This window comes from Schistocerca nitens, chromosome 1 (assembly GCF_023898315.1).
Source record: "Schistocerca nitens isolate TAMUIC-IGC-003100 chromosome 1, iqSchNite1.1, whole genome shotgun sequence".
Classification (NCBI taxonomy): domain Eukaryota; kingdom Metazoa; phylum Arthropoda; class Insecta; order Orthoptera; family Acrididae; genus Schistocerca; species Schistocerca nitens.
Window position 1 is genome coordinate 622,666,930 of NC_064614.1, and position 12,885 is coordinate 622,679,814.

The 12,885-nt window shown below is 38.6% G+C and overlaps 1 protein-coding gene across 1 annotated transcript in view; it reads left to right on the top strand.

Moving 5' to 3' along the window:
• Positions 1-9,826, top strand: part of LOC126257510 (myosin-I heavy chain) — an 829,484-nt gene extending 819,658 nt beyond the window's left edge. The window contains exon 35 of the mRNA XM_049955569.1: positions 4,607-9,826. Within this exon, the coding sequence (XP_049811526.1) occupies positions 4,607-4,771 (165 nt within the window). The 3' untranslated portion in view covers positions 4,772-9,826. The remainder of the gene's footprint in view (positions 1-4,606) is intronic.
• The last annotated feature ends 3,059 nt before the right edge of the window (positions 9,827-12,885 follow it).

Here is a 12,885-nt window from a genome sequence, read left to right on the forward strand (position 1 = left end):
CCCCAGTCATTCTCCAGACAAGAACTGCAGCATGACTGACTTGTGCTGTGTAAATCAAACCCACAGTTGACAAGATTCCACCACTGCAATCAGTACAATAGTACATATGTGAATGCAACAAGATATTGCAGTCACTTAGGACATTAGCCAAAAGGGGATAGCTTCTACTACTATGCCAGTCATAGTAAACACTAATATTTTGAGGAAAGAGTGATGCTTATTCACACTCTCTTTTGTTTCAGGTGTTAATTTAATCTCCATAGACTCATAGGTTACCTTTGAATACTATCCCAGTAGATACACCAGAAAACTAGTATGAAAACTTTAACCGTCATATCTAGCTATTGGTCATGATGCATTTCATGTCTTTAGAATGAATGCCTGTCAAAATATCAACTGTATTTGATGATTTTATTTGGCTGCATTCCCATGAGCTAGTTCAGCAATCTATGTGATGTGAAAAGCTTAGAGTTCACTAACCAAAATTGTTTACATAGTGAACAGACTGGAGCTTTTTATCAAATATTTGAGCAGAGTCCTTGTAAATTACACAATGAGTTTTTTTCAGATTTTCATAGCCAAAAAAAGTGGAAAATTGACAAATGGGGTATTGAATTGACCAATGTGAGGCCTAGTTTTGCAAAAGCATATTAAATTTCTTGAAATTAATCAGGGTAAATAAGAAAAACGTATTGGTGATTTGAGGGAAAATTGACATATTTCACAAGCAGCTGCTGTTAGCTATGTAAATGAAGTATAAAAAATTCCTCTCTTCAAGGCCTAGCAACTCTGTACATAAAAATTTGGAAAAGTGCAATATTTAACTGTCAAAAATACTTCCATCAAATCAAGAACTAAATTCAGGACATTCTAGAGCAGAAGACACTAGGAAAGCAAATGATGTGTCTAAAAAATCTTGCTTTCTAACAAAATTTTAAAATTAAAAACAATGGAAAAATGGGTGAATGTTTAGTAAAAGATTTGGCTTAAAGTAAGAAATGAAGTAGATTAGAGGTTCATTTGATATGCCTTTGAATGATGCTGAAAATCATGTACAGCAGCTGAGGTGTCAATTGAAAATTTAGAAGTTCCATTTTTGTCTTAAGAGTCCTAGAATTTTAAAGAGCAGTAGATAATATTTGTCTGGTGGGTTATGTAGACTGTGCAATGTGATGTTGTGTGGCCTTGGTGGCATATTGTTATCATATTTGGCCGAAGATGTAAAAAAATTCCAAAAATTTTTCAGTCTCAGAAATTTTCAATAGAGAATCCTTCAGGTATCAGAAAGAGAGTGAGCATTTTCAGTTTTCTGTATGTGATTTTGAGCATCATTCAAAGGTGCATCAAATGTTTCCCTAACCTATTTTTAATTAATTAATTAATGCGAAACTAGAAGCAGAACATAAAGAACAGATAGTAAATGCGCCACATGCACATTTATAAAAAAGAATAGATAATAGGACCATTAAAAACATGTAGTTGCCAATTTATAGGAGATGCTGGAAATGGTAGCAATGGACATCTAAACATTGCTGACTTCATGTGATGATATTACCAGCAACACACTGTGATTCTGCAGGCGCAATGTTCTTAATTTCTCTAGTAATGTTCTGTTTAAGATCGTCTGTTGTGTGATGATTGTCAGCATACACTTTGCTCTTTAGTGTGCTCCATAAATAAAAATTACATGATGTTAAGTCGGGGGACCTCGGGAGCCAGAGGCCTCTACTGACAAGTCTGCCTTCAGGGAACACATTGGTAATGTGGGCCATACTTTGCTTGGATGTGTGAACGATTGCTCCACCTTGTTGGAAGATTGCGTGCAGCTTTCCTGCATCTCTTAATTGTGCACAAGAAGAGTCAAAGATCTCTAGATATCTGGCACTGTTTAAGGTGTAATTGAAAAATGTGGGGTGAATAATGTGCATGCCGGACAATGCACACCAAACATCTATCTTCTCTGAATGGAGAGGTTCTTCATGCAGAATATGTGGGTTGTCCTGCGACCAGTATTTGCAAATCTGGGAGTTTATGTAACCAGACAAATGACACCACTGGACCTCATCTGAGATGAAGTAAAGGAAGGGGTCCAAGTAACCATTAACAATTGCTGTTAATAACCAGTTACAATAATGCACTCTTGTTTCTTGATCCTCACATTTCAATTCTTGCACCACTCTCACATGATAGGCTTTTAATTTTATATCTTTTAGTACACAGTGGCACAGTGTACGAGATACGCCAACCAGCTGTGATAACCTCTTTACCAACTTGCAGGTACATATCATATAATGTCCATGTGAATTCTGTCTAGAGTTTCAGTGGTTCTCACTGTCAGTTGTGTATTCCTCTGCAGATTCTGAATGGATCCTACAGCCCTCTATTTATTGTACTGATCTTGAATAGTGCTGATTGTGGGGAGATTACCACGAGCATACTTCGCTTGAAAGACTTCTTTACGTTCCTTGACTAGAGCCTGTCTTTATGTAACACTCCACAATATCTACGCACTGTTCTAATGCAAACTGCCCCATTTCTGTACAATTCAACAATTGCACTAAACTTTACAATAAAATGCAGTGTATCCAACTTTTAAGACGGTATTGCCACTTCACAAGCAATTCAACTAGGGATGATTAACTGGACGGTGAGGCATACCAATTTTGTGTGGGACACACTGTATACTGCACCTTAGCTATAAATTTCTGTTTTTGTGAGTGACAGAAAAAAAATTATTTTGTTTCATCACCTGCATACTACACTGTGCAATACAATTAAAGGCTCTCTTTTTTTGAAACCCTATAATTGTCTCCCATAGCAATGCAGAAGTTTGAAACTTGGCTTAAAGGTGCCTACAACCTTCCTCTATTATGGTGCAAAAGCATTGTGCTCTGAGACTTGGTTGGTGATGCTTCAGATAGCAAGGTGTCAACACTTGTGAAAAAAAGGCCAAGTTAAAGAGTTCATGTGAGGTGTAAGGTCAGCTAATGATGTCGTATTAGCACCTCAGTTCTGCTCAGTGCCACTGTGGACATGTCATATGATGGGAAGGTTATTAACCCCATCATACATTTCACCCATTCTTCTGAGGTCTCTGTGATGGAACTCAGACTGCAACGTACAGTGCTGAAATCAAGTGGTTTTATTATGCCAAGGAAAATCTTTCGAACAAACCATCACTCTGAATCAACATGAAATTACTTCAGAAGATGGCATAAAGGATGACAACGAAACCACCCCTCCCTTGGGGCATTCATTCCCACAGATTCTGTGATCAAAAACAACAGCTCACAGTGCGACGAGCAGCACCAGAATGTTCTTGACAATATTCAACTCTGCTAACAACCCCTGGATGATTCAACCCTTCTCTAGGGACACTTTGGGGCTGCAGCCCCACTGAACATGATCTGGCAGCTTTGAGGTTCTGTCTTTGCTCTGGTATACATGGTGGAACCAATAGTGATCATTCAAAACCACTCGATAATCTCTGAATGTGATCTGAAGCAGTACAGGTTGTTCGTGCTTTTTCAGTCCTCCTGTTTCACACCCACCTGTGGTACAACAACAGAGGCCTGCAACACTGACACGTGTGAATAAAACAGCAAAGGGTCCCTCTCAGAACCATCCACGCATCTTTGTTGAGCACTTTAAAAATGTACCTGCACAGAGACTTCAACACCTAATCAGGTTGCTGTTGCGCTAGCGTCTGCTCATGGACATGCGGAATTAAGCAATGTCAAATGGGTTGTATGCTCCCAGGTGCTAGAGCAGCAGCAGAGCATCACTCTGTACATGTACATTTCTAAGTGCTCAGCAAATATAGGTGGTTGGTACTGAGAGTGTTACCAAACTGATGGTCCTATAGTGACACTTTGCTGTTTTGTGCACACATGTCAATATTGTGTGTCCCTCTGATCAAGCTACAGGAGTGCTGAGAAACCATAAACACCTTTTGCTGTTTCAGATCACATTCAGATTTTGTCAAATGATTCTGAACAGTCCCTAGTGGTTCCAGTCTGCACACGAGAGCAAAAATTGTGGTCATGCTGCAATCCAAGCAGGTCGGATCATGTTCAGTAGGGTTGCAGCCCACAATTTCCTTAAAAAAGCGATGAATCAACTGGAAGGGAAAATCGCACGTTGTCAAGATCATCATCCTGTTGGTCAACACATTGTGAACTATCATTTTGACTGCAAAATGTGTGGAAATCAATGCCCCAAGGGAAGGGGTGATTTCATTGACACCTTTTATGCCACCTCTTGATTCCTTTTTGCGTCATTTCTGAGTGTTGGTGTGTCTGAAATGTTATCCTTGGCCACCCATAATTAAACTGCATGATTTCAGGGGTGAAATGTGGGTGAGACAGGGTGTGATGACCTTCACATCGTTTCACACATCCACGGTGGCGTTGCACACGATTACGGGGTTTCAAAAAAGTGGCCCTTCAATTGTGTTGCACATTGTACATATCTTTGGATCTGTGTCTCTCCTCAGCGCATCCAGTTATCCAATTCAATAAACATAATATTTCAAACAGTTTAAGTCATTTAACCTTGAGAATATTCATTCATCAATTGTCATACATTGTTTCTTTTTTGCTTTCAGGCGTTCCAAATAGCAAATCTCATACGGGAGTATACTGAGGTCTTGCATTCTCCACAGGAGGTTCAACTACGTGGTGAAAATGTTAACCGCAAATCAAGAGTCTCAAGCCGGCCTGTCAGCATTCTACATAAATCTGTCCCCAGTATAGATGCTGTTGTTTCGTAGTATGTCAACAAGAAGTATAACATGCACTTCACAGCCAGATAATGGCTTCAAATAAATAAATGCTAGAAATTCCATAACATGCCCTGTCAGTACTGATGTTCTGCTGAGTTATTCCATGTTTGCTTTATTCCTTTTCTTCTTTTCATCTACTGAGCATTCCAAGAACAGTCTGCAATGCTGTTGTCAACAAAGCTGTTGTTTTTATGTTGTTTAAATTTATAGTAATTTATTATTTTTGTAAGTGAACTGACACGTAATTTTATTACCTTTTGATGCGCTGCATATACAAAATCAAACTGTTTTCATATTTGGCCTTTTATTGTTGTGAGATCAGTAGAGTGGTGCACTCAGAAGTAATGTGCATCATACTCTTCTGACTGTTTTCTCACAGTTTGTTTTCACATTGAAAATTGGTTATTAAAATCAAATAAAGGTTTCAAGCTCTACAATGTGTACTGAAAAGATAATATATGTCAAGCAACAATGAAGTGCAAATAGAATACAACAATTGTTTATCAGTATTGGCAGCAGTTGAATTCCTTATTGTGAAGGAGAAAAGAAGACCTGTGTAATTACTTTAAACCTTTGTCCCTTTAATGACATTAATTTTTGTGTGTTCCATAAACTATCCATGTATTACACACCATACTATCGCAATACTTAAAATGAGAATAGGTGCTAAGTTAATTTCAGTATTTCTTTTAATTACATGGAAGTTCTGTTGCTGACAAGTGTTCTTTGGATTTTGAGATAATAGCTCCCAAGCTTTATCTGGAAGTGATATTTTGTAATAACATAACATTCATATTGTGAAGTGTTGCAGGAATGTATATAGCTCTGACAAGGTGACAAATGTACAAAGTCCTAACAAATGAGAATTTATAACAAGTTTTGTTTTTATGTTGTATTTGAGTTTAGTGCGTACTAGACAACCCTGTTATAAATTATTTGTATAGTTGCAGAATATGTAAATAGCTGGATGGTCCTTATGAATGAATATTTTAAATCTTCACATACCTGAGAAAACTTCAGTGTGTACCATTTACATACAGTATAGCTAATACCAATGGTTCTGAAGTGTACAATATGAAATTAATAATCACACTGTCATGTATTCAGGTTCTTTTTCAATATATTGAAATGACATACACTTGATTTTAAAGGAGCGGATATAATTATGTTGTTCTGAGACATTAAAAAATTAATTCCTATTGAAAATGTAATATTTTATAATGTTCTTGGTGAAGACTGAATATGTGGCCCAATGGGGACGACTGTACAGTAACATTAAAATTATGTAACAGTATTATTAGTGTTATTATTTTAATATGAAGGTACAAGCTCAGATATAATTGGATTAACACTCCTATAATGTATGATTCATTGACTGTGTCCATGGGAAGCTGGGAAGTTTCATCAGCATATAACTGCATAAATGTGCTAGTCTAGTCCTTACATGCTGTACATGGTAAGAAAAAAGTTAATATATTGTGCATCCCTAGCTTAAGTATTTATTTTTAAATACTTTCTTATCAGTAGATGTAAAATTTTATAAAGTGTGTTATTCATGACAACATATTTTCTTTTATATTTAGTTGAGTACAGTACAGTGTACTGATAGTAACTAAACAAAGGCAAGACATATTGTTTAACTTGTTTTAAAGGACTAGTGGTGATACTGTAACTTTCATTTTCTGTTAGACACTTATTGACATTAGTGTACTGTACCCTCATTCATTTCCACAATCTGTGGAAGATCATTGAAAGAGACTGGTTAGCTGATCAAGTTTTATATAAGGATGTGGATCACATTTGAAATCAACAATCATTGGTACTTGCCTTCCAGTCTTTCAGTAAACATGGACCAATGTTGTGTTTTATTGCTGCAGCATGTAGACTTAAAATGATAAGTTTATTTAACTACTTGTAATGTATTTCATCAGTGCTCCTATACAGTTCTTGTACATCTTTAGTGTTTGTAATAGAATTTAAGGTTACATCTTGTGAGACAATTAAGTCACATCTGAAAGTTTGGCCTTATAACTGTGTGTTGGAAATTATGCACTAATCAGTATTAATTTTGTGAACTGATCTTTCACAATTTTTACACAGGGGGAAAACTATAGGTAGATTGACAGTACAAATTGCAGGACTGTTTGAAGCACTGATATGGTAAATTACAATAATGATTTTCTTCATTGCGAGAACAGTTTTACCAGTTCAGTTATGGAGACACGCCTACATTTCCATGAAAAATGTTCTTGAACTGTGCCTTAAATTTATTATTACTTTCACTGTTACCAATTCTTCAGCTTGTCTTATGCTGTCTCCACCTTCCTGTCTTTATATCAAATTTTGTGGTTGAATTTCCTCACTGTTTATTTGCTTCTTGAAAATCGACATAAAATAGGAACAATAAAGATTGTGGGCATCTGACTGGTTTTTAGTTTTTGAATAATTAACAGAGATCATGCACTCAATTATTAGAATATCAGTCTGTTTCATTTAACTACAACAATGATGCATTTTTCTTCCTCTTCCTTAATCCTTGTTCTTAAATTTAAAACAAAATTATTTGTCATGTGCTTTTTCTACAACAATATGTAATTCATTTTTTTATGTAAATATAATTTGGTTTGTAATTTAGATGCGTGAGGAAGTAACAAACATAGTATGGCTGAGGTAGCATTCTCGCTTGTTAATTACGGGTTAACCAGCACATTTCATAAAATTTTCTAGGGTGAAATTATTACAGATTATGTGGATCAGCTTGAAGAGCTAAAGAATTACTAACTACCAATTGTTCATATTCCATTTTTGATTGTGGAGCTCCTATAGTATTGCAAAATCAGTATACAGTATTGCTCTTCTGCCACCCTGCCCCCTCCCCCCCCCCCCCCTCCCTACTCCTTTGTCCCCACTATCACTTTATTTCTTCTTCCTTTTACCACATACACCTTTTTTTTTTTTCAATTGAGAACAAAGGTGTAATTATCAGACCAATTATTTTTAGGTTCAGCTATCAAATTTTACAGTGAAAATTCCTTTGAGTGAAATTCGGCTATTCTGTTTTAAAAATCATTTCAGACTATTTTAATTAGGTTTTCTTCAAGTATACTGTGTTTGTTGCCAAATAAAATTGTTCATTGCTTAAGGTACTGGGAGGACTGGGGTACAATTCCTTTCTCAATTCAGGCTTATAATCCATCTCTAAGTAGCTCATCATCAACAGGATGTTAAACTTTAATCTCCATTTTAATTTTATTTTGAAGATGTGTGGATGTGCACATCAGACAACGTACCAGACCTTTGATGATATCAACAACTGTTGTATGAGACACCATCAAAGTCTGCAAAAAATTTTTAAAAATCCATCCAATTCATATATTACGTAAATAAAATACCCTGCTTGCCTCTTGAGTGTTTCTACCCTGCAGCTTGTTGGATGAAACGGAATGTAAAAATCACAGGCCAGTAAGGCAGTTACCCAATTTCTCCAGCAACTGTATTTTACACAAATCTCATTTGCTTCCCCAGTCCCCCTTGGTATTTTATTTTGATATGTAGCTGTAGTTTAAATGCAGCAAAATATGCCCTCTCTGGCACCTGCTTTCCTTCTATGTACTCAAGCTTTTTTTTTTTCCGTCTAGTTTAAGGCTCCATAAAATTACAAAATAAATGGAACAGTTCGTAATTGAGTAACATTCTACTCTTTGACATCTTTGATCGATCTAGTAAACTTTGCATTCTTTTACTGGAGGTGCCTAAATATGCATTGAGAATACTTTCCTGTCTTGATCAACTCTGTTGGCACATTATTTCTCATCTTTCTTTCATTAATCATGTGTCTTATTGATTCATTTTGCTGTTGAGCTTTTCCTTCAATTCACTTTGAGCTGCATACACAATCAAGTTCCATATACAATGAAAACATACTTTATTTTTAGGATTTAAAATATGCAGAGAAATGTATTCTTTTTTATCAAGAAAATCAACTGAAACAGTTAAAATTATATGAAGTGCCTTTCATATCATTTTACTTTATTAGCAAGGTATCAATCAACAGTAGCACATGATAGCTCTTTGACATTTCTAGTTACATACTCTGTGCAAGATGAATAAGATGAATTTCTTACACATACAACCTGCAGATAAGACTTCTTAGAGTAGCTATTTTTATATCATAACAGTAAAACAGGTACAAATTTTCTGCATCTCTTGTAAAAACTGTCATTTCTGAAAAAAGCACGTAATGGCTGTAGGCTTGGAAAACTGTCACAACCTGGAAATCCTTATCTCAGTTCATTTTCTTTGAGTGGTAGAAATATTTCGTACATAGCATTCCATGGGATCGTAATTGTATAATTATTCAGAAAATGATAGTACCACGATTGTTGAACACAGGTTATGGAGTCACTGAACTGGAAACTGATTCTCTGCATCTTTGTGTGTATCATACTTTAATTATTATTTCAATAATGTCGTAAAAATGCCACTCCATACCTTAAGTTTCAAGGGATGCTTTACCACCATAGCAAGTAGCACAATGTCACATGCTGATTTTTCTACTAGATATTCTGTATTTTTCTTTGCTTGTGAGAAAAATAGCTCCAGTTTCATTACTATCTGTAATCATAATTTTTGTATGTTAAAACAGAAAAGGAAAATTGACAAACCATGTATAGATCTGACACTGTTCTGTGTGGAGTGGTGACGCTATAGGTGCTACTATGCGTAATAATTTTAATGTATTGCACATTGAAGATTTTACTATTGACTCACTTAGCTTTGTACATGTGTATAATACATTTGTGTGTGAGAGAGGATGACTATGTTCTTGTTATTTTAGAACTGTTATCTGTTGCCATCTGAGCATACGTGGACATTGTTATTTTGCCTCAATTCTCTTGAAGCACAAGCTTAAGTCTGTGATTTGTAAATGTAGGTGGCTGTAAGAAGAATGTTGGATCAGATCAATTTGTAACATTTATATGATGGTCGTTTTATGATACCAATTTTATTTGTATTTATAAATAAATAATTTGTGCATATAAACATTGGAATTTATGACTCCAGACATTGCTTCTGGTTCCTTCCATTGCCTACTGAAGTATACTACACTTTGTAAAGATTAGGGGAAAATTTTGGCTTAAATGGGTATGGTATAGAAGTTACTTGTTTTGCTCGACTTATTGATCCGAACACGACTATGATCAACAGCAACAAGAAAGAACTACCTATGGGTTTGTTATTCAGGATCTGATTGTATCAGTTTGTTGTTGTGGTCTTCAGTCCAGAGACTGATTTGATGCAGCTCTCCATGCTACCCTATCCTGTGCAAGCTTCTTCATCCCCGAGTAACTACTGCAACCTACATCCTTCTGAACCTGCTTTTCATCTCTTGGTCTCCCTCTATGATTTTTACTCTCCAATACTAAATTGGTGATCCTTTGATGCCTCAGAAGGTGTCTTTGTGTGTATCATACTTTAATTATTATTTCAGTAATGTCATAAAAATGCCACTCCATACCTTAGTTTCAAGGGATGCGGTAGCACCATAGCAAGTAGCACAATGGCACATGCTAATTTTTCTACTAGATATTCTGTATTTTTCTTTGCTTGTGAGCAAGTCAGGTTGTGCCACAAATTCCTCTTCTCCCCAATTCTGTTCAGCACCTCGTCATTAGTTATGTGATCTACCCATCTAATCTTCAGCATTCTTCTGTAGCACCGCATTTCGAAAGCTTCTATTCTCTTCTTGTCTAAACTGTTTATTGTTCATGTTTTGCTTCCATACATGGCCACACTCCATACAAAAATACTTTCAGAAAAGACTTCCTGACACTTAAATCTATACTTGATGTTCATTTCAGTTTATACTGCTATTAAATTCTGTAGGAATAAAGTAGACCCCTCACAAACAGCAGAAGCGTTGAATCATCGACAGGTATACAAAAAAGAATGAAAACTTTGCTAGCTTTTGGAAGAAATCCTTTAACAGTATGAAGTAGGAACACAGGCACTCTCATCCTCACTCTCTCTCTCTCTCTCTCTCTCTCTCTCTCTCTGTGTGTACTGCTGGACACACAATGAGTGTGATGAATGTGTCCATAAGTATTTTTACTCTAGCTCATTAAAGGTTTTCTTCCAAAAGCTAGCAAAGAGTTTTCTTTGCTTTTTGTGCACCTGTCAACAACTCATTGCCTTTGCTATTCACTCCTATAAGTAAAATGTATACATTCTACCAGAACTATCCTTACTATATCTATATTGTTACTAGCCTTTTACCCACAGCTTCACCTGTGTAAGTACATGTTACATATACTGCACACATCTCCTCTTTCTCACTCTGTCCACCTTCTATGTCTCCCCATCACAGTGGGAGGCAGGTGGTTCTTACATCTACAGTACTTCTTTCCAGACAGTAAAGTGTTGATGAGTACAAAGTTTAGTTTAATTGATCCAGTGGTTTAAGAGGTGTGGAACATACACACCTACATCCATTTTTATAATATACTAGCGTTTTCTTCATGGAATCACCCACAGATGCTTTTGAAACATACACTCCTGGAAATTGAAATAAGAACACCGTGAATTCATTGTCCCAGGAAGGGGAAACTTTATTGACACATTCCTGGGGTCAGATACATCACATGATCATACTGACAGAACCACAGGCACATAGACACAGGCAACAGAGCATGCACACTGTCGGCACTAGTACAGTGTATATCCACCTTTCGCAGCAATGCAGGCTGCTATTCTCCCATGGAGACGCTCGTAGAGATGCTGGATGTAGTCCTGTGGAACGGCTTGCCATGCCATTTCCACCTGGCGCCTCAGTTGGACCAGCGTTCGTGCTGGACGTGCAGACCGCGTGAGACGACGCTTCATCCAGTCCCAAACATGCTCAATGGGGGACAGATCCGGAGATCTTGCTGGCCAGGGTAGTTGACTTACACCTTCTAGAGCATGTTGGGTGGCATGGGATACATGCGGACGTGCATTGTCCTGTTGGAACAGCAAGTTCCCTTGCCGGTCTAGGAATGGTAGAACGATGGGTTCGATGACGGTTTGGATGTACCGTGCACTATTCAGTGTCCCCTCGACGATCACCAGTGGTGTACGGCCAGTGTAGGAGATCGCTCCCCACACCATGATGCCGGGTGTTGGCCCTGTGTGCCTCGGTCGTATGCAGTCCTGATTGTGGCGCTCACCTGCACGGCGCCAAACACGCATACGACCATCATTGGCACCAAGGCAGAAGCGACTCTCATCGCTGAAGACGACACGTCTCCATTCGTCCCTCCATTCACGCCTGTCGCGACACCACTGGAGGCGGGCTGCACGATGTTGGGGCGTGAGCGGAAGACGGCCTAACGGTGTGCGGGACCGTAGCCCAGCTTCATGGAGACGGTTGCGAATGGTCCTCTCCGATACCCCAGGAGCAACAGTGTCCCTAATTTGCTGGGAAGTGGCGGTGCGGTCCCCTACGGCACTGCGTAGGATCCTACGGTCTTGGCGTGCATCCGTGCGTCGCTGCGGCCCGGTCCCAGGTCGACGGGCACGTGCACCTTCCGCCGACCACTGGCGACAACATCGATGTACTGTGGAGACCTCACGCCCCACGTGTTGAGCAATTCGGCGGTACGTCCACCCGGCCTCCCGCATGCCCACTATACGCCCTCGCTCAAAGTCCGTCAACTGCACATACGGTTCACGTCCACGCTGTCGCGGCATGCTACCAGTGTTAAAGACTGCGATGGAGCTCCGTATGCCACGGCAAACTGGCTGACACTGACGGCGGCGGTGCACAAATGCTGCGCAGCTAGCGCCATTCGACGGCCAACACCGCGGTTCCTGGTGTGTCCGCTGTGCCGTGCGTGTGATCATTACTTGTACAGCCCTCTCACAGTGTCCGGAGCAAGTATGGTGGGTCTGACACACCGGTGTCAATGTGTTCTTTTTTCCATTTCCAGGAGTGTATATTGAATACACCTCCTCCTCCTCTTCCTCCTCCTATGTATCCCCTCCTCCCCACTCCCTCTGTCTCTTCATCTCCTCCACCACTCTCTCTGTTCATTTACTCCTCCTCATCCCTCTTTCCATCTGTG